The 24,668-nt window shown below is 46.3% G+C and overlaps 1 protein-coding gene across 1 annotated transcript in view; it reads right to left on the bottom strand.

Annotated features, from left to right (window-relative positions):
* Positions 1 to 24,668, bottom strand: part of BCO1 (beta-carotene oxygenase 1) — a 39,829-nt gene that overhangs the window by 5,576 nt on the left and 9,585 nt on the right. Inside the window, exons 3-8 of the mRNA XM_055304780.1 lie at positions 19,513 to 19,642; positions 16,237 to 16,384; positions 14,518 to 14,665; positions 11,844 to 12,064; positions 9,139 to 9,396; positions 1,574 to 1,679 (exon numbers count right to left, since the gene is read on the bottom strand). Coding sequence (XP_055160755.1) covers positions 1,574 to 1,679; positions 9,139 to 9,396; positions 11,844 to 12,064; positions 14,518 to 14,665; positions 16,237 to 16,384; positions 19,513 to 19,642 — 1,011 coding nt within the window. The remainder of the gene's footprint in view (positions 1 to 1,573; positions 1,680 to 9,138; positions 9,397 to 11,843; positions 12,065 to 14,517; positions 14,666 to 16,236; positions 16,385 to 19,512; positions 19,643 to 24,668) is intronic.

Here is a 24,668-nt window from a genome sequence, read left to right as displayed (position 1 = left end):
TCTCTCTATGGGCCAGGCCCTTGGAGCAAACTCATCTAATGTCCAAAGATAACAGGGTGAGGTCTGGGAAGCTCTAGAAGAGGACCTGACACATGCCAAGCAACCCATACACTACAGAAAGATGATGCGTATTTCCAAAGAGTTGCCAGGGGTGGAGGAATTCCGAGGGATTTACCTATTGCCATGCTTTTCAGCACTGCCCAAGACTGCCACAATAAGCAAGAAGTCTCCTCAGATACGAAAAAGACCATAATGTTTTAAGCTTCCATCTACCCACACAATGTGCCAGGTGAGTGGGGATGCAAGTTGATCCCTTAAGAACTAAGGCCAAGATCTATATATTCACTTGTAAAGACTCCCAGTGCCTGGGGTGCCACAGATTCTGTTGTACAGCGTGGTTCTTATGGGCAAATCTGGGGTTGTCCAACAAAGTCTCTAGGATGGTGTCCTTCCAGATGCCTGAACCTGGCATGGGGCAGCCAACATGGGGAGCAAAGCAGAGCCATGCCTGGCCACCCTCTGGCTGAGTGTCCTGGACAGCCCATTCATTCCACACCTGTGTTGAGCAGAGACCCCTCTTAGCCATACTTCTGTCACATACTAGTGATAACACCGAGCACAGAAACATGGTCCCTGCCTCACAGGCTTATATTCTAGGGCAGTGGTTCTCCATCAGGGTGATGGTGCCCCCACCAGACACTGGCAATGTCTGGACAGGTTTTTGGCTGTTCCAATTCAGGGTGTCGGTGCTACAGGCATCTGGTGGATCAAGGCCAGGGATGCTGATCAATATCCTACAGTGCCCAGGATGACCCCCGGCACAAAGCATGACCCAAACCCCAAATATCAGGGGTGCACAGGTTGAGAAGCCCTGCTCTCATGGGTGCAACTTTTATTGGAGGGGTTTACATTCTGTGGGGGGCACACCTTTCCAAGCCATCTCCTCCTCTGTAAAATGGGGCTGATGGCTTCTATTCTGTAGGATATTCTGAAAGTGTAGAAATAGAAATGCAAACACACTGTCCCTGTTCAGTAAGTGAGCATTCAATAAATCAGAGTGTTTATAGAGGCCAGCCATGAAAGTCACCCGATCCAATGACCATCCCCACCCCTGGCCACCCTCTGGCTGAGTGCCTTTCTGGGAGGTGTTCGAAGATCTATGAAAGAGAACTGTCCCCAAATGCTTTCCACTGGGGCACCGCAAGAGCCTTCCTGTTTGTCCCTTGTCTGCATGCAGCTCCTCTGCATCAGAAGGAGGTACAGAGAGGCCTCGGGAATTCACAAAAGCCTGCCTCTTCCCTAAGCATCTACTATATATTTTTTTATTTTTTATTTTTGTATATTCTTTTATTGGAGTTCGATTTGCCAACATATAGCATATCACCCAGTGCTCATCCTGTCAAGTGCCCCCCTCCGTGCCTGTCACCTAGTCACCCAATCCCCTGCCCACCTCCCCTTCCACTACCCCTTGTTCATTTCCCAGAGTTAGGAGTCTCTGTTTTGTCACCCTCTCTGATTTTTCTCACTCATTTTCTCTCCTTTCCCCTATGCATAGAAAGAGGATGAATTTTACCTTCATAAAGCAACTCCGGCTGGCAGTAGACTTGGTCATCCTTTTCCTTCAGGGCTCTTGCTGTTGTAGATGCCAGTTTGATTAGATTTGAGCCCACCTCTGCATTCTGAATCAGTTAAAAAAAAAAAATCGAAAACTGGTTATCCAGAGCAGACACTTGCTTTACTGAATATGTTATAAAAAGTGCTTCGGTGGATGTCATCTTGTTCTGGCCTCACGTGAGCCACAGGAAGCAGCCAGCATATTGTCGGTATTTTTTACTCTTATTCTCAGAGACAGCATAGCTATGGTGGTAGGATGGGGGTGGGGGTCTCTAAACTCCTGGCTCTTTTCGCCTAGCTTATCTTTCACAGGTGAAATTAATGTACTGGTAGGTTCTCACTTTTTAAATACTGGCTGATTCACCTGTATAAGGCTGCATCAGTCATTAAAGGGATGTTTATGAAGAGTTCATAATGACATGGGAAATGCTCATGATAGAATCCTGAGAAAAGCAGTAAATTGCATATGCTGTCTGAGCTCAATCAGGCTAAAAAACAACAACAACAACAACAACAAAAAAACAAAAAATAAAAACTTACACCTAAAAGAGCCTAAGGGAAATACACCAGTTATTAACAAGACAGCAGGCAGTGGGATTATGGGGACTTTTTTTTCTGTGTTCATCTGTATTTTCGGGATTTTCTCCTATGAAAATGTACCATTGCTGAAATGAAGACAGGCAATAAATAACTGCTTGGAGTGAAAGGTCTAGGGAGGGCATACCTTGGTTTCAACTTACAGGCTTTGTTCAGGGCCTTACCATCGTCATTGTAATCCAGGAGAGGGACTTAAAACAATTGATTAAACATTTATTGGGCTTCTATTGCTCCCTGTTTCCAGCTATGGGGCTTCGAGCAAGTGACTTAGTAATGCTGAAGTTCTGTGGCCTCATCTGTGTAAGGTATAGTAGATGCCTCATGCAAAGAGTATATGCGTCTCCAAAGTATTGTGCAGAATAAATAATCCATACAAATGGTTTACAAGAGGGCCTGATTAACAATCAGTACTAAATAAATGTTAGCTGCAGTTGAAAATGTTTTTAAAGATTTGAGAGAGAGCGGATGTGCATGCAAGTGGTGTGCATGCAAGTGGGAGGGGCAGAGGGAGATGGAAAATCTCAAGCAGACCCCGTGCTCAGTGAGGAGCCCAACAAAGGGCTCAATCTCACGACCCTGAGATCATGACCTGAGCCAAAACCAAGAGTCATACACTTAATTGACTGCACCCCCCAGGTGCCCCTACATCGTTTTTATTATTTTTTTATTATGTTACTACCACTGAGGGGAGTGCAGGTTAGGCAATGAAGGAGGAGAAATAAGACCGAGTCCCTGTTTTCATGGAGTTTACAGGGTGAGAATTATTGTTATAGCTGACTTCTTCTCATTTAAACTCTTCTCTACTTTCCAAATTTTCCAAAAAAGGATTTTATCATTAAAAGATACCTATTCAGGGGCACCTGGGTGGCTCAGTCAGTGAAGCGTCTGCCTTTGGCTCAGGTCATGATTCCAGGGTCCTGCTTCTCCTTCTCCCTTCACCTTCCACTCTCCTTTGCTTGTGTGTCTGTGCACACTCTCTGTCAAATAAATAAATAAAATCTTAAAAAAAAAAAAAAAAAAGGAAACCTATTTGAATGACAGCATCAGGCAGCCTGGGTGGCTCAGCAGTTTAGAGCCGCTTCATCCCTAGGCATGATCCTGGAGACCCGGGATCGAGTCCCACATCAGGCTCCCTGCATGGAGCCTGCCTCTCTCTCTCTGTGTCTCTCATGAATAAATAAATAAAATCTTAAAAAAAATAAAGGAAACCTATTTGAATGACAGCAGCTTTTTGCTGGGAAAGAGGGTGAATTTGCTGCATCCTAGCAGTTGAACTGCAGGGGCCCTTTGAGATTTGTTTAGTTCAACTCAAGTGACAGAAGAGTAAAACAAAGCCCAGAGAAGGAAAGTGACTTGCCCAAGGCCACACAAAGGAAAGGAGAGTCTAGGCCCTTTGCATCAGAGTTCTTTTGCTTAGAAGCAAGAGCATTGCAGGCAGAGGGCAAAGCAGGTACAAAGGCCCTGGGGCTGGCCTGTTCCCATCCTGTAGGTCTTTGCCCAAATAACCCCTTCCCTAACTGCATCTACAGTGTCTCTGAGGCATTTGTCCTGAGCTGTAATTATCTCCTGCATGGAGCTGCTTCCTTCATGTTGTCTTCCTCTTGAAGACTGGAACCAGATTTTGTTCAATGCATGGCACATAGCTCCCAGGAAGTAACTGCTGGATGAATGAGTGAATACATGATTCAATTAGTTTTCCTTCCACTGTCAAGGTGCAAAACATGTACTGTACAGGGTAGTTGTAGGAATTAAATGAGATGAAAGGCATGCAAAAGTCACCTGACACCCAGCACATCGGTGGGGTCTTGTAAACAGAAGGTCTGAAGGCCTCCACCTGCACCACACCACACACTGGGGAGGCTCTGCTCAGTGCTTGCTAAGTCACGTGACAGCAACAGGCCTGTTGTGCATGCCCTGGGCTTGTGTCTCAGGGAGTATGTCTGCAGAGACGTCTTTTAATTCCAGCCTAAAACTGGTCAGACTGGTTGAGGGATAAACTGAATTTTTCCACAGCAGTAATGAACATGACTCGGCTACTTTTGGTGGCCAGCATGCTCAGCATTGAAAGAGCTTTCCAGCCCAAAGTCAACAAAATCCTACAGGTTTACCTTGAAATCCTGGGAGAAGCAGCCATCTCGATAATTCCCTGAAACATTGGCTTTGGGGTTCAGAAGCCCTGCATGTGAAACCTGACTCGAGGGGTTTCTATGTGAACTTGAGCAGCCTCTCCCCACCCTCATCCCCAAGCCTTCCTTGAGCCTGTTTCCTCATTTATAAAATATGAGGGCGACTCATAACTTTTTGACAGGTAGTGACCATAAGTGGGGATGCTTTGACCTGTGTCTAAGGGCTATAGTTACAATGAAATAATAGTTATAAAAACACTGTGTTGAGGGTCAGATACATCGTAGTTAGTAACTTGGGCCCAGACAGACCTGCATTCAAATCCCAGCTCAAATCCCACAGATGTTCCTGCGATGTTGGGCAAGTTACTTTCTCTCTCATCTGTAGTCATGAGGATAATAAGCAACTCAGAGGAGTGTCCTACTAATCCCGTGAGAAGCATGGAAAGCATTAACAGTTCCTAAAATTTGCAGGACCCAAGACAAGAGTGGAGACCCACCAACCCTATGTCTAAATACATTGAGCAAATACATAGACCTTCCTAATGTGGAACCGTGCTGTCCAGTATGGCAACCACCGACCACATGTGGCTATTTACACTTAACTTAAAAATTAAGTACAATTAAACATCCAGTTCCTCAGCTGCATTGGCCACATTTCAATGGCACACGTGGCTAGTGGCTACTGCATTAGATAATGTTTCGTCATTGCAGCGGATTCTTTTGCACAAGGCTGGTCTGGAAGGATGTGTGAATTCTAGGACTCCTTGGAGTTCTGAGCTGGAATTGGCAGAATGAGGATCAGCCTCTGGGCCTGGCCTTCTTTGTCTCTGCCCTCTTTTCTCTCACTGCACAGATACCCCAGCCAGCATGACTGAGGCAATTGCCAACCCTGGCCACCTCATGGGTCTGAGGCCAGTACACCAGTGGCACAGCCTGCTCTCAGGATGAGAGAGGCAGGTGCTGGGAGCAGTCTTGGGGCTATTTGGGCCGGGTATCCAGGGACCGCAGGTAGCTGGTTCATGGTTGGGGCAGGGGAAGGCCCCTCTCTGGGTGGGCACAGCCCCTCGAGCCCTATGGACTCCTCTGAGGAAGGGACACTGCCAGAGAAAGCCTGATCAGGCCATCCCCTCTCCCCCCAATGCCAGGTCCAGAGCAGTGGCCCCTCTTGCTGGGGTCTAAGAGGAAAAAAGGCATCTAACACAGGGCCTGGTACATACTGAGCACTCAGTAAATGGCAGCTTTTTTTATTACTGAACCTTTGTTTTTGCACTTGGGGTCAAGACAAAAACCAAATCTACTCAGCCGGTTGAAACCGCTCCTTCTAAGTCCACAAAGCCGCCTTCCCTGATGGCACCTTGTGCATACGTAGCTGTCGGAAGGGAAGGCCAGTGCTTACGAACCCACCTGGAGGCAGGGCTCCGAGCCCTGCAGGACGAGGGCAGGGCGGCCGCCTGAACTGTCTGTACTTGTCCACGCCCCTCCCAGCCCAGCTCCGCCTTAGACAACCCTGAGCCACCCAACATAAGCAGGCCGAGGGTGCCAAGGGGCCCCACCTTCCTTTGACCCTAGCTGGCCAGAACACAAAAGAATCTGGGGCAGCTGGGAGGTCCCAGACTCTTAAATATACTTCATTGCACATTCCTTCCACGTGGGAAATGTTCCAAATGCTAAAGAAACACCCGTGTCCTTTTAGAGACCCCCCACTTCACACATTTCTCACTCACCTGTCACTCGTTCATTGATTTAAAGTAGTTACAAGCTTGCCCTGTGACAGGCACAGGGGATAAATGGCTGACAAGACCAATGGCTCTGGCCCTCTCAAAGCTTTCCCAGGGCAGGTGACTAACAAGCTCCTTTACCTGGGATAAATGTTCAGCAAGGAGCTGCAGGGGCAGAGCACAGCATACAAACTTCACTAAAGACAGTGATGATCCTGACATCTGAAGAGTGAGCAGGAATTTGCTAGACTGGCTGCAAATTAGAAGCCCCTGGGGGCTGAGACCCTGCTTTTCCCTCCCCACCCTCCTCCCCACCCCACGTCCCAGGACCTAGCCCAGGTGTGGTCTCAAAGCCCCCAGGTGAGTCCAACCTGCAGGCAAGACTGCAGTGGAGGCCCGATGGGAAGAGGACAGGGTTACAGGCAGAGGGACAGTGACATGTGAAGGCCCTAGACTGATGTGTGCCAGAGAAAGGTGGTGTCTCCCACAGTCTGTCCTGAAAAGCCTTGGATAGGACGGAATTAGAGGTGCCAGATCCGGACATGTCCACCATGTCCATCTGCTCAACTTTTTGATTTCATATGCAGCCAGGGCAACTTGAAAGTGAAGCAAGAAGACTTTTTAAGGGATAATAAATGGCAATTAAAAAGCGTGGCCAGAGCTACTCTTCCCAGGGCTCACACTTCTTTGCTAGTTTCAAAGCAGTAGGTGGCTCACATGGCAGCTTTTCAAAATATACGTGCAAAACATCTTAGCTTGGTTCCAAGGAAGCAAATCATTTTTCAAGCACGATAAAAGGTTATAAAATCCCTCGGTGTGTGGGCAGTGGGAGGAAGCGTTTCCTCTCTGTTTCATCCCCAGGCTGAGGTCTGCGTAAGGCAGGGCCAGGCCTTGGGACTTGCCACCTGTGTGCTCTGTGACACCACCCCCCCTCCCCCTGCCTCCCACTGCTTCCTGGAACCAGGAGACCAAGCATGGCACTGCATGGCATTGTGGTGCCGCCCAGAGCACAGGCCGCAGAGGGCAGGGGCCCATGTGATGACTTCATGGAATGTGGCTGTTCATTCAGCAGCCCTGAACTACGAGGGGAGAAAGTTCATTCCCTTTTCTCTTCCAGTCTTCCTGGTTGGGTCGAGGAGAGTCTCAGTGAGGTGCCACTATGTCTTTAACACCTCATAGTTTTAGAACTTTCTTTTTAACAATGAGATTAAGTCTTGAAAAGCAAGAATATCTGGCTGGAGCTTCAGTGCTTTATGCCCATGCCTTATGCCCGTGCTTGTCTTCTATTTGCAACAAGCAATGCTAGCTTTCCACTGGCCGGTGACAGGTTTCCTTTCAAGAGTGAGATGGTTTGAACAAAACATGACTTTGTGAATGTTAAATTGAGGTGATAGGAGATATGGTGAAAATTATGACAGAGCTACATCTATGACTGCAGGTGGGGAAATGCCAGGAAGATAGGAAAGAACCCTGACTCCAGAGCCAGACAAACCTGGGTGCACATGCAGAGCCCTGCTTACTGAGTGGGAGCGTGCCTGAGCTTCTGCATCGAGGAGCCCAGCAGTGAGACTGGGGGAAGGCTCCCTGGGCCTTCTGGAGCAGAGTCCTCCATTCCCGAGACCTGCAAAACCCCGAGAGGGGTCAGGATGATCTCTGTGGGCTCCTTCCAGGAGTTAGGCCTGCTGGGGAGGATGGTAGAGTTGTACCTTCACACCAGCTACAAGTGCGGTTGGAAGGTAGGCTGTTGCAGGGGCTAATCATGGCTCTGCCCCTGGAGGCTGTGTGACCTTGGGCATATTCCTTAACCTCTCTGAGTCTCAGTTTCTTTGTAAAATGAGGCTAACATGAGGACCTCTCCCATAGGTTGTTCTGATCGTTAAGTGAGGCAAGGAAAATAAAATGCTTAGCAAAGTACCTGGCACATAGAGTGCATTTAGTAAATAGGAGCCATCAAAATTGAGTTGAATTGAATTTGCTTTCATTTAAATTAATTAAGTCATGAAGTCAGTGAGTTCTGGAGCCAGAAATCTCTGTAGCCTCCAAAATCAAGCCTGGAGCCTTGGTAGCATCACCCTAATTGAGGATAATATCTGGCCTACTGGTCATTTTTAATGCAGGAAGGGAACTAATCAACAGGAAGGCATTAGGTAAGCGAGTAGTTACGAATCCTGGTGGAGACCATCAGACAAATATCTAAAATGATGTTGGAGAACAATATTGGAGGTCATGGAGAGATGTTTAGATATACACATAACTGAAAAAAAGCATTTGCATATTCTGCCATGAAAAGGAAGTAAGGGCTGCCACACGCTGTGGCAGAAACAGACCTTGGAAACACGAGGCAGAGGGAGGGTGGCCACCGTGGGAAACCGCCCTGCGCGTGTCTCCACGTGTGTGATGTGTCTGGAACAGGCAGGTCCTCGAGATGGGAAGTGGATCGGTGCTGGGGCTCGAGGGGTGGAGGGCAGAGGGGGTTGGTGGAAGGGCACAAGGTTTCTTGCTGGGGCAAAAAAAAGGTTTTAAAATCCAGTTGGTGGCACAACTCTGCGAAGTTACTAAAAGCAACTGAAATGATGCACTTTAAATGTATGGTATATGAAATTATGCCTCAATAAAGCTGCGAGGAATTCTGTGACTTCCTTCTCTGAAATTAAGCAATATATAAAATATACATATATATTTCTAAGTTTTAGAGAAGTTATATTACACAGAATTTTTAACAGCTTTATTGAGATATGTATTAATAGTATATATTAATAATATATAATACGTATTATATATACATATATACAGATACATCAATATGTGTATCAATATGTCTGTCTACCTACAGAGAGAGATGTTGGAGGTAATATAAATATATCCATAATAGGTTCATGGGTTTTTTTCCTTTTTACCTAATCTCTATTTTCTTAGGTTTCTATGATGAATATGCAGCACTTTTGGAAAAACAATGAAAAAATGTTTTGTCTTTAAGAACAGCTCACTTTGGATTTCAAGGTCAATTAAATGAGTGCCAAAGTCCCTCCCACGAAGGCTCATGGCTCCCCAGGAATGAAATGGGTCCCCTTCCAAGCCATTACCTTGTCCACATTGAGAGGCACAGCAAACCTCCTGAGGGTGGGGATGGAGGTTAGCCTTGAGTTCTCCTCAAAGTCCTGGTTCAGGTTGGCCAAGTAGAAGAGCTGGTAAAGGCTGCTGTCCTCGTAGGCAATGACGTCAAAGAGAAGGCAGCCATCCTCCTCGTAGGCATTGACGTGATGAAAGACCACCATGGGGTCCGTGTAAAACTTGGTGGGCACAGGTTTCCTGGTCCTTTGGTCGATGATGTGAATATAAGTCTGAAAGAAGATGCCCACCAAGGGGTCAGCTTTCCCTCAGCAGCCTGGCACTATAGCATTGGGCACAAGTCAAGACCTAGCCCTGCCCTCCACCAGCTAGTGACCCTGGAGCATCCCCCTCCCCCAGAGCTCCAGCTGAGCGAGGCTAAGAAAATGGGAGCTGCCAGCTGGTGCATGTCCCGATCGTCTCCGTCAGATGGAGCAGAGGGAAGCTCTGCTGCTGGGGCCTCTGCATCACCAGGAGGACAGAGAGTGGGGGAGACTCTGGAGAGTACACTGTCCCTCTACCCCCTTCACTTGACTGTGACTCAAGGTGGGCCATGACAAACTAGCTCCCTGGCAATGGCCAAGTCGGGAAGAACTGACCAGTGTTCTAGCCCTCCTTGGGCTCTAGCCACAGCTGGAACCCCTAAAACCCTAAAACCACACCAGCCCTTCTGGGACCCTCTCCTGACCTCCACCTGCTGCCTGGTTTGCCAGGATGCAGTTGTCATGGCAACCTCCCTTATACTGGAGGCTCTAGGGTGCAAAGACCTGTTCTAGCTAAGGAGCCCACATGGGTATCTGCACACACCTCTGGGTGTCACAAGGCAGTATCACTCTGGGTGGTAATTAGCCATATCTGCAACCCCAGTTGCCTAATTCAAGGTATGTGTGGGGGTTCTTTCTTTTGGCATTTCTGGCCTAACCACCCTCCTTCTGAAAGCCAGGGAGGGACTCTCCAGGCTGTTCTGTGGCCGTCACCTCCCAGCTCATGTGCCTCTTTCTCTCCTTCCCCAGAATCCAGTTTTGAATGCTAAGTGGGAATGCAGAGGAGGAAGGCTTTGACAGTGTGGGGGGTGGGCGATGGGCAGGTTGCTTCTCTGTGATCCCAATCCCTGAGTCAGGTGCAGGAACTTTTCAGAAATCTCTCTTCTAAATGCATTCCAAAATCCTTCCCAGGGCTTTCTGCCCTCCTCCTGGCAGCCGGGTCTTCTCACTGTGGGATTCTCTGAGGGCCAAGGGATCTCCAGGGGCCAAAGAGCAAAACCAGCTATAGCTGGCTTCCCTGCTGGCCCCCTTGTCCCAGTGCATTCATTCCAGTGTGTTCATTTCAGGAACACTTTTCCGGGAAATACAGAATAGAACCAAGCCCCTGGTTTCATGGAACTTATAGTTCAGTGGGGGAGAGGCCAGCAGTAATCAAATAATGTGCCTTGGACAATGAACATTACTGAGAAAAATGAAGTCAGGTAGGGGATGGAGAAGCCTACAGCAGGGTCTGTTAGAGAATGGTTCATCACAGAAGGCCTCAAGGATCTGGATATTTTAGCTGAGACCTGGATTAATAGAGGGAGGAAGACTTCTGGGAAAGAACATTCCAGGTGGAAGGGACAGAAAATGCAAAGGCCCCAAGGCAGGAACATGTTAGGCTGGTTTGAGATACAGGAGGCCCAAGAGGAGGCTGAGTGAGCAGGGAGCCAGTGGTTGGGATATGGGCCTGTGAGGATTTGCAGGCTGGTTAGTGAAGCCTTTGGAACTTATCCTGAGGAAGATGAGAAATCACTAGAATGTTCTGAGCAGAGGAGGGACCTCACTCTCCTCCCTGAGAAGGACAGGTCTTAAAGTTGTGTAGTGGTGGTTACCTCTGGAGAGTGGATTGGCAGCAGCAAGGGAGAGGAGAGGGGACTTGACATGTTACTTTCTCTACTTGTGTATTGTTTGAATAGAGGACATTAAGAATTACCTGATATTTATCACACGTAAAAATTTACTCATTTCAACAGGAAGTAACACATACACATATCCATGAATAGATATATCCATACACATACATATGTGCACATACACACACCCCTGAATATACAAGCATGCATGTACACAGGCAGGCACACACACATATGCACACCTCCACACTTTGAGCACTCAGGTGTGCCTGAAGATGTTTGGCTGTACTATCTGGTGAATGTTCTGTCATTATGATGTCTAAATCATATATAGAACCTCTTCCCTGACATTACCAGTGGCTGCCAGGATGCTGGAAGGGCCTTGTCCATGGACAAGGCCCATGGTGGAAGCTGCAAGAAGCCCAGATATAGGTCAGCACTGATGAGTAGCCCTTGGCTGCTGGGCTGGTGTAGACTGCCTGGCTGATGAGAGCTGGCTTGCCCAAGGTCACTCGCTCTTCTGACAGGGACAGTCTGCTCCCCTGACTCATTGACTTGGGGCCCCGGCCCCCTTGCCCTAACCTGGGACAACTCTGCAGGACCATCCAGCTTCAGAGCCCTCTGGAAGTTTGGATGATGCCTCTGGGGAGACTGGATGGTAGCTCATTACTCCCTCCCTAAGAAACCTCCTGCATGCCAACCTCCATCTCAGTCTGCTTCCCAGGATACCTCATTCTGGCCGTCCTTGTGTTGAGGGGTCTCCTGGCCCAGTGGGGCTGGGGGGTCCCAGCCAGGCCTTACCTTGTCTTCCTTGTGGAAAGCCATGCAGGAAGCCCAGTTCACTCCCCGGATGTACGCAGTTGACATTTTGAGGATATCCAGCTTGAAAGGCTGCTCGAGGAAAATGACGTAGTTCTCCGTGACTCCGAAGCTGTGGTAATAGCTCGGGGAGAGGAGGGAGCGGGAGGTGATGGAGCAGAACACCTCCGTGTGCTTCAAGGGGTTCTTCTCCTTCTTGTCCTCTAGAGAAAGGCAAGCCTCAGGAGCAGCACAGGACCTGGCTGCCTGCAGACAACGCCACCATCACCTGCAGCTGAGCCTTTCAAACTGACCTGGCCACTAAGAAGATCCTTTGGATGAGAGCTGACAACTAAACCAATGAAGGGCTTGCTGCCTGGCTGACATAGGGGCTCTGAGTGCTTCCCACCTAAGCCCTCCTGCTCTGTGAGACCTGGTGCTACGATCTGAAAACACTGAGCCACAGAGCCAGGCCTCTGGGCTAGGGGTCTGTACCACAGCCTAGGTGCTGAAGCCAGCCTCCACCTGCTTTTGCATCAGGGTTTCTTTGGAAACATAGCCACACTCCTTCCTTTATGCAGGGTCCATGGCCACACTTGCTCTCAGGTTGCAGTGGCATTGCTGAGTAGTTGCAACAGAGACCGTGTGTCTGCAAAGCCTCAGATATTTATTCTTGGGCCCCTACAGATAAAGCTTGTTAGCCCCTGTTCTGGAACAACACCTCTTTATGGACACAAATCATTGGGGATCATGATCAAAGTGTGGAGTTTGATTCAGTATGTGGGGCTAGGGCCTGAGGTCTTGCATTTCTATCAAGCACCCACGGGATGGGCTGGCTTCACAGGCTTCGACTTTAATATTTTGCTGAGGACCACCATTTAAGATGTGTCTCATAGGGTTTCCATGAATTTTTCTTCACTCTGACCATTGTGAAACACCTGGGAGTGAGACTAAGTACCCAATGTGATAAGGGGCTATTGTGCATCTTGTGACAATCGAAGTAGACTGTATGATCCCCATTTTATAGATGGGAAACTGAGGCATAATGGAATGGTCTATCATTATGGCCAAAGGCAAAAGGTTAAGCCAAGAAGACATGGCCCCCTTAGCCTGGCTACCTCCTCTGTTATTAGGGATAATGACACAGAGTGGAGAGAGAACAGAATGAAATCATGAAGTAGTCCAAGTAGCTCACCCAAGCATCCAGACAGCAAAGGTGCTCGGTACATGTTCGTGTTCTTATTCCTCTGTAAGGATGAGTCACTACTGGCCAAAAGGCCTCCCCACCCAGGCCTGGGGCTGGTTTATAATGAGTTATCTGCAAGCGTCCCCACCTTTCTTGTGGCCACCTGTGCACACTGTAAACAGCTGGCTGGTGGGAGGGATGCTGTGGGGCTTGGGGGTGGTTCTTTTATTCACAAAACAAATGGAGCACAAAGCAAACTGAAATGAAAAGCACCCTGGCCTAGGAGGCAAGACACAGGCGTGAAGGGAAGCCACTAGCAGAGAGCGGGTGCTCAGTGGGGAGCCAGTGGCATGATGTTGGTGGCTCCTGTGACCAGCATGACCGTGAGCATGTCACCTGATCCCCTTGGGCCTCATCATCATCCTTTTGTAATATGAGGTGACAAACTCAGATGCCTAGACCATCCCCAGGGCTGACATTCTAGGATCCTGGCTAGACCCTCTATTCCTCCATTAGCTTGAGCCATGGGATTCCATTTAACAAGAATACTCATTGTGCCTTCTGACCTTACGGGCTCACCTCAGCCAACAGAGTCTAGTAATTAGCTCAGGAGGTTCTCCAGGACCTGAGGGAAGGGGCCAGCAGGGATCACAGAAGGAAGCCAATTTCCCTAAGCTGGCAGGTCAAGCCAAGCACCCTCATAGTTCTTCCCTGTCTCCTAAGCCCTGTGCAACCACCCTCAGAGGCCTAGTCTCCTGGGTGTGCTTCCCAGGAGGGTCCTGGACAAATAAGGGTCAGGAGCCTCCTCTTCTCAGGAATATGCAACAACTGGCCTGGGATTTTCTCCAGTTTCCTGGCCTTAAAAGGAGAAGGTACATAAGGTCCTGAGAACAGAGTTGGGGGGCGGGGGGAGTGGTGTCTGAAAGGCTGAAGGTCTGAAGCAGGGCTGAGCTCCCATATCGACACTAGGAACCTGAGTTCAGGGGCTGGGATGAAAGTGGGCAGCACAAAAAATAAAACAAAACAAAAACAAACAAACAAAAAAAAAACCAGATGGAAGGATGAATGGTAGGAAGGATGGATGGAAGGAAAGATATTTGATGGGCAAGTGGATGGATGGGTGGACAAACTGATGGTTGGACAGATGATGAATGGATAGGTGGATGGATGATGGATAGTTAGATGGATGATGGGTGGATAAACAGACAGATGGATGGACAGGTAGATGGTGGATGAATAATGAATAAATTAATGAATGAATGAACTAGAGCCTAAAGAAAATCAGGTTAGGATAGTAAAAGAATTCATTCTTCAAAAGGAAGCCCAGCAACATCTCTTTCCTCCTAAAGGAAAAAATTATGTTCATGGTCATTCTGAATCACCCATGAGGGAAAGTCTCAGATTGTGTCTTACGTCATCAATAAAAATCAGAACTCTTTGGAGGGAGCCACCCTTGGTGTCTGTGCTTCATTATATCCCCAGAAGACCTACCTGGGACTGTGGCAGGGATTTTAAAGATCACATATTTTGTCTTCCCCTTGTCCATGATGGATGTGCCCATATTAAGAACATTTCCAGCTTCATCATAGTGAGGATGTGCTGTTGCCAGATTTACAGCCACGAACTTGCGATAATCAACCTGCAAAATGACAGCCACCTGGTTTTAAAAATGGGAGCAGGTGAAACTTGATGAAATGCAACTGCTCTAGGTTCAGAGAGATGATGGCTACTTTTGCAGATCTTCTGATCTGAAAATAAGACAGACTTCACCTTTAAAGAGGAGGTTTACTCATGTGACCTGATAGCATACAGCTTGCAGGGGAGTTGGTGAGCTGTATATGTTTTCTGTGGCTGTTGTGTTTCGGCCCCGCTGCCCCTGGTCCTGCTGGGTGTCCTCAGCATGGCAGCAGATGCCTCACCACAGAGCAATGACCTGGGCAGAGAGGCAGCCTTTAGCTCTAATCTTAACTGCTGCTCTGGTTATGTCATTTAAATTCTCTCCTTTTGCATACCACAGAGGCATAAATCTCTGGGCCTCTCTCATAGCATTATTCTGGGAACAGAGTTACAAAAACACTTGGTCAAAGCCAAATGACTAACAAGCCCAATAATGACCACCCCCAAAAACTCCCAACAGGGCACAGCCACAGAATAATGCATGGCCGGGGAACCAACTGTCCTCCTTTCCTTCCTCAGAATAGCACGACCTCCAGCCAAAAGTCAGGGAAGGCTTCATTCTTTCTTAGTATTTCCTCTCTGAGGCTTTGTGGAAAGCATACATCAGTTGGACCGATGCCGCTCAGCTTAAAAGGTGCTGGACATAATTTCACAGCTAAGAAAAGCATTCCCTTTAACAGATCATTAAAATGTATGGAGAAGACATTGAGGCTTTGAATAGCCAGCTGGAGAAAAATGAGTGGGTCTATTGATTTTCATGAAAATGTTGACTTGCTTCAGCCCAGGAAAGATATCTGCTTGGACATTTATTTTTGTCTCTTTGCTCTCCGCCTAAGGCCTCCCTCTTCAGGTCAATACAAGGTAGGGCTACTCAAGTCCAGACAATTTGGTACAATCGTTCAAACTCCCATTAAACTCCCACTCTGTGCCAAGACAGTGGACACTGTTAAGGGTTGAATTGTGTATTCCAAAAAGATATGTTGAAGCCCTAATTCTTGGTACGTATATTTGGAAAAAGGGCCTTTGTAGATGTAATCAAGTTAAAATAAAGTCATTCTGGATGGAGGAGGGCCCTAATCCAATGATGTGTATTGGAGTGATGCATCTATAAGCCAAGGAACATTGAGGATTCCTGGCAGCCATCAGAAGCTGGAAGAGGCAAGCCTGTATCTTCCCTTAGAGCCTTCAGAGAGCATGGCTGCGCAAACACCTCAATTTCAGATTTCCAGCCCCTAGAACCGTGAGAGAATAAGTTTCTGTTGCCCTAACAGAACTTTGATTCTTTGTTTTTGGTACTTTGGTACTTTGTTTTAGTAGTCCTAAGAACAAACACAGACACAGAAATGAAATGACACAGCCCCTGCCCTAAGGGAGCTTAGAATATAGTGCTAAATGCTGTACTGGGGAAGCTCAGGATCCAATGGCATTAGAGGAGGGGCAGCCCCTCATGAGTTCCTGCAGGCCACATGGCCCCACCCGGGGTCCCTTTCACAAGCCAGGAATTAATGCTGGTTGTAATAGATTCACTAGTACCTTCTCCAGGGTTTCCAGAGTATGTGGGTTGATTTTCCTGATGTAATTGGTCTCTGTGGTCGCATAGAAGTCTTCCCCACACTTCATGATGTTAATCAGGCAATTGTCTGTGAAATCAGGGATGGTATGGGACAAGTAGGAGAAAGCTCTGTGGGGGAAAGCAGATCAATAGCAAATCAATGGCTGTGTCTACCCAATTGGAAAGCTCTACTTAAGATGGCTTTAAGTTTTCCTACCACTTAAAATACTCTATTTCAATTAAGGGAGAAAAGTTTGGGGTCCCAAAAGATCACTTGAGGAATCTGGAGGACTCCAGTATCAAGTTGTCCAAATATACCACCATGTTGAATTAGCTAAGAAGTGAGTCATCTGGGAAAAAATGGCCACCAACTGAACCCTCCTGGGCTCTCAAAAATCCAAAGGTCTCCCACACCAGAGACAGTAAGAGCTAGTGGGTTGTTCCAAAGTATTTTTTTTCTATATATATTTTTTTACTGGAGTTCGACTTGCCAACATATAGTATAACACCCAGTGCTCATCCCGTCAAGTGCCCCCCTCAGTGCCCATCACCCAGTCACCCCATCCCCCCGCCCACCTCCCTTTCCACTACCCCTTGTTCATTTCCCAGAGTTAGGTGTCTCTCATGTTCTGTCTCCCTCTCTGATATTTCCAATTCATTTTCTCTCCTTTCCCCTTTCACTATTTTTCCTTTCACTATTTTTTATATTCCCCGAATGAATGAAACCATATGTTTGTCCTTCTCCAATTGACCTACTTCACTCAGCATAATACCCTCCAGTTCCATCCACGTTGAAGCAAATGGTGGGTATCTGTCATTTCTAATGGCTGAGGAATATTCCATTGTATACATAAACCACATCTTCTTTATCCATTCATCTTTCGATGGACACTGAGGTTCCTTCCACAGTGTGGAATCAATAGCCAGGGGAATATTGAAAAAGAAAACCAGAGCCGGGGGTATCACAATGCCTGATTTCCGGTTGTACTACAAAGCTGTGATCATCAAGACAGTGTGGTACTGGCACAAAAGCAGACACATAGATCAATGGAACAGAATAGAGAACCCAGAAATGGGCTCTCAACTCTATGGTCAACTAATATTCAACAAAGTAGGAAAGACTCTCCACTGGAAAAAAGGACAGTCTTTTCAATAAATGGTGCTGGGAAAATTGGACATCCACGTGCAGAAGAATGAAACTAGAGCACTCTCTTTCACCATACACAAAGATAAACTCAAAATGGATGAAAGATCTAAATGTGAGACAAGAATCCATCAAAATCCTAGAGAAAAACACAAGCAACACCCTTTTTAAACTTGGCCACAGCAACTTCTTGCAAGATACATCTATGAAGGCAAGGGAAACAAAAGCAAAAATGAACTATTAGGACTTAATTAAGATAAAAAGCTTCTGCACAGCAAAAGAAACAGTCAACAAAACTAAAAGACAACCTGCAGAATGGGAGAAGATATTTGCAAATAACATCAGATAAAGGGCTAGTATCCAAGATCTATAAAGAGCTTATTAAATTCAACAGCAAAGAAACAAACAGTCCAATCATGAAACGGGCAAAAGACATGAACAGAAATTTCACTAAAAAAGACATAGACATGGCCAACAAGCACGTGAGAAAATGCTCCACATCACCTGCCATCAGGGAAATACAAATCAAACCCACAATGAGATACCACCTCACACAAGTGAGAATGGTGAAAATTAACAAGACAGGAAACAACAAATGTTGGAGAGAATGTGGAGAAAGGGGAACCCTCTTGCACTGCTTGTGGGAATGTGAACTGGTACAGACACTCTGGAAAACTGTATGGAGGTTCCTCAAAGAATTAAAACTAGAACTGCCCTATGACCCAGCAATTGCACTGCTGGGGGTTTACCCCAAAGATACAGATGCAGTGAAACACCAGGACACCTGCACCCCAATGTTTATAGCAGCAATGTCCACAATAGCCAAGTTGTTCCAAAGTATTTTAAGAAGCTCTACAGAAAAAGAAAAAAAAAAAAAAAGCTCTACAGAAGTCATACATATCCATCCATAATGGCCTCCTAAGACTAGCAAAACAGATAATCCTTACTTTTGGAAGGAATAAGAGTCTACAATGGACCTTTTGAATTTGTCCAGGAAATTAGTTCAGTATTTTTTTTTTTTAAAGGAAAGCAAACAAATTATGGGAGAAAAACTCATCATTGTTTTGATCAGAAGATCCTGGATCCATGTGTTGGTTAGTGCCCCCCCTGCTGGCGAATGGTGAACCAAGAAAACTGCCGTGGGGGAGGCTTGGTTTTGTGTTCCTTCTCTCCCCCTCCCCGCTTCCTGCTTGGCTCCTCCCCAACCTGCAAATGTGAATTCAGGGCTTGCTGTGTGCCAGCCCCAGCACTGGATCCTGGAACTAGAAAGATGACGTCAGTTACTGAAAAGCAGGAGCACTCTTCCATCTCTGGGCAGTCTACCGCTAGCACATTTCATAACTCTTCTATATCCGAAGAGTATCAAGCACGAGATCCTGACGGTGGGTCTGATTCCCCAGCCAAGAGTTTAATCATCAAGTGTGTAATATATTCATAGTCATCCTAGCCCAGATGATTTGAAACGTATCCAACTAAAAATCTCTCCCAATATCTCTCTCATTTGCCAATTTCCCACTTTACAGACCCTCCCACTTTCTCTGCACACATACAAGCAAAAATAAATCCAGATTTCTTCATGCTCTTCTAACACAAAACATTCTTTCTACACCTTGTTCTGCCCTGCGCCCACCACTCAATAAGCTATCTGGGAAATCTCTCCATTCAGTGCATAGACAGGATCCTCATCACTTTTTTGTTGTTGTTGTTCCTGCCTAATATTTTCTTGTACAGTTTCACTCATTAATTACCCTTGTGTTGATGAACATTAGGGTTATTTTCAGTTCCTCATTATAACAAATGATGCAGCCGTGGATAAGGTTATAAGTTCGCCATTCCAGCCACGAGAAAGCCTATCTCTAGCCTGAAGAGAACGTGTGTTTATAATTTTGAGAGATAATTACCATATGGCTCTCCTACCAGCCACATGGAAAAAATACCTAATAATCTGTCAGATGCTCTTTGCCTCTCTTGCTATCAGTGATCCAGAACTATGTGGCATATACAGGGAAAGCCCAGCCAGGTGAAGGTTTTCATGTGCCCTAAAGAGGATTGTCAGAGGAGCACATGCTGGTGGATATTGAAAAGCATGACTAGATTCAAAATGGACAGTTACTTAGAAAATATGTTTTTGCAGGGGTCTGGGTAGGCCATCGTTCCAAACTCTGACACCACAATCCTGTTGGCCTCGATGTTGTCTTTGTAGGTATCACTTCTCAGGTATTTGCTCCTGTAATAAACTTCACCTGAAAGAGAAGACACAGAATCATCCTGTGCTGACACCTTTACAGAGTTTTAAGGTCAATCTCAGCAGTTTAGGGGTATTATGGGAAGGGGAGTCGAGTTCACTAGGACAGTTTCCTTTAATAGTGCTGGATACAAGGAGTATTTGCGATGAGCTTTCACACACATTTCCTCACTTGAGACAACAACAACAAGGTAAGGTAAGCATCCCTAGGAGCTCCATTTTACACAGCAGGGACTGAGGCTCAGACATGTTCAGTTGCCTTGCCAAGAGGTGCTGAGGTGCATTGACCATCTCTTCCAATATGCTAGCATCCCTCCAGAGAAGGTCAGGTTTGGAAGACTGGTCCAGAAGGCCTCATACTTTGCCTAGGTTTCCCCAGGACCTGGTTCAGCCTTGGAAACCTTCCATTGACCATTTCAGCCCGTAGAGTAACATTTGATACCTACTCCAACCAGAGGGTGACCTGGCACCTGATTCTGTATATGGGAGAGGGCCAGTACATGTGTGGGTGTCTAATTTATGTAGACCCTGGAGAAAATCTAAAATCTAAGTCATTGCATAAAAGCAGGGACTGTGGACCAGTTCATCAAGACCAACCTGAAAATGTGCTGGATGGTTCTAGACCTGTATTAGGTTCCTATAGTTGCTGTAACAAATCACCACAAACTTAGTGGCTTAAAATTATACAAATCTGTTATCTTACCATTTTGGAAGATATAGCCTGAATGGGTCTTACAGGGCTAAAAAGCAAGGTGTCCATCTCTGACTTTTCTAGCTTCTAGAAGTTGCCTGCATTGCTTGGCTTGTGGTCACATCACTCTGATCTCTGATTCTACTGTCACATCTTTTCTGAATCCGACCTTCCTCCTTCCCTTGTAATGACCCTTGTGATTACACTGAGCCCACCTGGATAATCTCCCCACCTTCAAGGCCCTTAACTTAAAGACACTTTTGTAGTATATTCACAGGTTCCTTCTGGAAGAGAATGGGGGCAGGGGTGGGGGAGAAGAGAAGAGAGAGCTGAGGAAGCCCAGCTGTGAGTGGATGGATCAGGAGACTTCCTCAAGTGGGTGGCACTTGAAATGGCCCTTTGAAGACGAGTAAAATTATTGCCCACAATAGATCGAGGAGGTGCAAGTAGGGGAGAGAGTAGGGCATTTCCACTCACACTTCCTAGAAACAAAGGCCTGGAGGTGGAAACGCAACCCCACCTCCTACAAGGGCTGAGTCAAGATGGGCTTCAGCTTGAGGTAGGGGCTTGGGAGCAGCATGAATGAGGTGAGGTTAAGGACAGGGGCCAACTGGGATACATGAGGCCTTCAAACTTGATTTGGCATACAATTTGAAACCCGTACTTAAAAAAAAATTTAATTTAATTTAGCTGTTAATTAGCAAGTGACATGTTGATTCCCACCCCTTCCCCTCCACAAAGAGCACATACCTTGCTGTAGTCTAATACATGCTTCCAACGTGGGTACAACTATAATATGCAAAAAAGGAGGGCCAGGCCATACTGACATTTCATTCCCATAAAATAAGAGTTGATCAGAAAAATATCCTTCTTGTATCCACTGCCACAATGATGGGCTTAGGAGAGAATACCTTCCCAAGAAATTCTTGTCTGGTGACTTTATATCTAAGAAAGGAAATAGTGCTAAGAGCACTATTGAGCATGCATATGCTAAGTATTGTGTGGACACTTTATGTGTATTTTCTGGTGAATTCTAAAACATTGAAAGTGTATAGAATACACCAACTAGAAATGCATTCTTTAGGAGACAAAAATCAACTTAATGTCATTTGCTAATTAACAGCAAAATAAAACAAAATTTAAAGAATGCTTGAAGGTTTTAAATCTCTTACCAACCGAAGTACAAAGGGCCTAGGCACTTGTGACTCTGCAGACCCATTTCCAGTTGGTAAAATGGAGGCACAGAGAGGTTAAGTACCTCACTCTAAACCACACAGCTAGGAAGGGGTAACCTGCATTCAAAGCTGACACAGCCACCACCATCCACCATCCATTTGACCAGTCTGTTTGATCATTGTTAATAAAAACACATCTATGGGATCCCTGGGTGGCGCAGCGGTTTGGCGCCTGCCTTTGGCCCAGGGCGCGATCCTGGAGACCCGGGATCGAATCCCACATCAGGCTCCCGGTGCATGGAGCCTGCTTCTCCCTCTGCCTGTGTCTCTGCCTCTCTCTCTCTCTCTGTGACTATCCTAAGTAAATAAAAATTAAAAAAAAAATAAAAAAAATAAAAAAATAAAAACACATCTAAGGAGATGTGCTGCTGTGACTGCATGGCTTGATGAAGCTTCGCAAACTGAACAGACCCATATGAAGAACTACATCCTAATGAACAGAACATGAGAACCCCTGGAAGCCCCACACAGCTTGTCCAGTCACCAGCCCACCCTCCCCACCCACTCCCTGCTGACCCAGAGAGCCACTATCTTGACTTGGAATAGCCTCAACTAGTTTTGCCCTCAGGATTGTGTTTTCATGTCCATCTCCAAAGGACGTGTCTGTTTCAGTGGTAAGGATTCCAACCTGTGCACCTAGATGGAAATAATAGCAATAATGGTCATGCTAGTTTTCATAAAATTGGAAAAGACCATGAAAGACCTTCTAGTTCTTTCTCCAGCCTTTGGGAGGCAAACTGTGTGTGTCCAGGTGCAGATAACCATCTATCCTCTTCTCAAACATCTTTTCAGAGGTGGCTGCTCTGAAAATAAGTATCACTGAGATATTTCAGGAGGCGGGGCTCTGTTCTGGGGCAACAGGAAGAAATAGGTAGGAATGGCTTTGGGTTAACCTGGAACTGGGTTTGTGCATTCAACCAGTGTGTATTAATCACCTCAGTGGGCCAGGAAGTAGGGGTGAGCAGGGTAGGCATATCTCTACTCCCGAGGGGATTCAAGTCTCCATCTAGCTATGAATCCTGTTCTGGTATCTACAAACCATGCAATTGACCTTGTGTCCAAGGCAAGACTTGGTCCTTTCTGCTCTGATGGGAGGATCATGACACATTCCTTATGGAGTTGCTGTGAGGTTTAAGGACTATAAAGCACTCAGCATATAGTAGGTGCTCAATAAAAGCTACATATGCTCTCAAGATGCAATAGGTAGAGTGGGCAAGGCTTTGGTTCTGGGGTTAGTCCTAATCCAAGCCATGTGATCCTGGGTGAGTCTCTTTATGTCATTGAACCTCATTTTTCTCAACTAGAAATTAAGGATCACACAGCCCTCCCCAGATAGGACTGGCAGTTTTAAATGAGATGGGATGATAAAAGGAGTTTGGCCCATTGGCACACAGCATGCACTTGCTAAGTAATGGTTGTGGGAATTTTGAATTGTCCAACAAAATCCTGGAGGCAGGAAGACTCAGCTGGGGGTTGGGGAGGGCATACACACTGGTCTTTGGTTACCTGCTACACAGAACCTACTTCAGGGCCCTCCTGGTCTCCCCCTGAGCCAGCCTGTCCTTCACTGGTCACTTACTCTGAGGTTCGCCACCTCCAAGCACTGGCTAAGCTGCTTTGCCTAAAATGCTGAATTATGTTCACTTGAAATGTAAACACCCATCCCAGGCAGGCTGTCAGCAGGCCGCCCATTTCCTATAAACAGCCAGCCCAGAGCACACACAGAGGGCTCAGGGCCATAGGAAAACATGCCTCTGGAACAGCTCAAGGCTGACACTCAACTCTGAAGCTGAGATTAGAGGACAACAAACATTCCCCAGAAGCCCCCCTCCCTGGTGAGCCCCAATTAGCTACATTCCTTCTAAAGGGACACAAGTAAACAGATGTGCTCCTGCCTGGAATCTTCTAGAACTGGGTCGAGTTTGATATTCTGGAGGGAGTGGGAGATTTTATAGATAGATCTATATCTATCTCCCTTTTAAGCAAACTTCCAAAAAGCTACTTTAAAGCTATAATAATTGAAAAAGCTTCAGAACAAAGTTCTGGAAGGCTTTTGTCTCTAAACCTCGGTGATGCTGACTCTTGGAATTCACATATTCAAATTCTCGTGAGACAATGACCTTGCCTCTTAATAAAAAAAATTACCGAGTGTACTGCTGAGGGAGACTTGGGTTCATTCATCTCTATGCGTGCTTTATAACAATTTTTTAATTTTGAAATAATTTTAGGGGCACCCGGGTGGCTCAGTCGGTTATATGTCCAACTCTTGATCTCAGTTCAGATCTTGATCTCAGGGTCGTGAGTTCAAGCCATGTATTGGGCTTCATGCTTTAAAAAAAATTGAAATAATTTTTGACTTAAAAAAAGAACATTCCTGTATATCCTCTGTCCAGCTTCTCCTCCACTCAGCCTCCTTTAATTAAATCTTTGTTAGGTTTTATATTTTATTATTTTTTTAAGATTTTATTTATTTATTCATGGGAGACAGAGAGAGAGGCAGAGACACAGGCAGAGGGAGAAGCAGGTTCCCTGCGGGGAGCCCGTTGTGGGACTCGATCCCAGGACCCTAGGATCATGACCTGAGCCAAAGGCAGACACTCAACCACTGAGCCACCCAGGCGTCCTTTTGTTAGGTTTTTAAAGCATTAAATTTCACTGGCTTCTGCTGAAGGCCACAAACAATTTTTCTGTCTTTTTGCTTTCTTATTCCAGTCTTTTCTTACTGGTTTGGCACTGATTCTGGTTCTCCATGCTGGCTGTACAGTAAATCACCTGCTGCTTTGAAACAGTGGCAGAAGCCTGACCCCCACCTCCACGGCATCCTGATGAACTTGGTCTTGGGTGGGACAGGACAGCTAGGCTGGAGGCCCATTTTGAAGGTTTTCTGAAACTTCAGTGTACTCAGGGCCATCTAGGAAATGTGTTAGAAACACCAATGCTTGGATTATGGTTCATTCAGCTCTTGGTGGGGTCTCAGGATTTGTAGCTTTAATCCTAGGGAATTCCGATGTAAGAGGTACACAAACCACCTTAGAGAAATATTCGATAAAGGAGGAAAGACTATCCATTGGAAGAAAGACAGTCTCTTCAATAAATGG

Source organism: Nyctereutes procyonoides, unplaced genomic scaffold (genome assembly GCF_905146905.1).
Source record: "Nyctereutes procyonoides isolate TBG_1078 unplaced genomic scaffold, NYPRO_anot_genome, whole genome shotgun sequence".
NCBI classification, from domain to species: domain Eukaryota; kingdom Metazoa; phylum Chordata; class Mammalia; order Carnivora; family Canidae; genus Nyctereutes; species Nyctereutes procyonoides.
The sequence above is the reverse complement of the archived record's forward strand: the minus strand, read 5'-3'. Positions and strand labels throughout refer to the sequence as shown.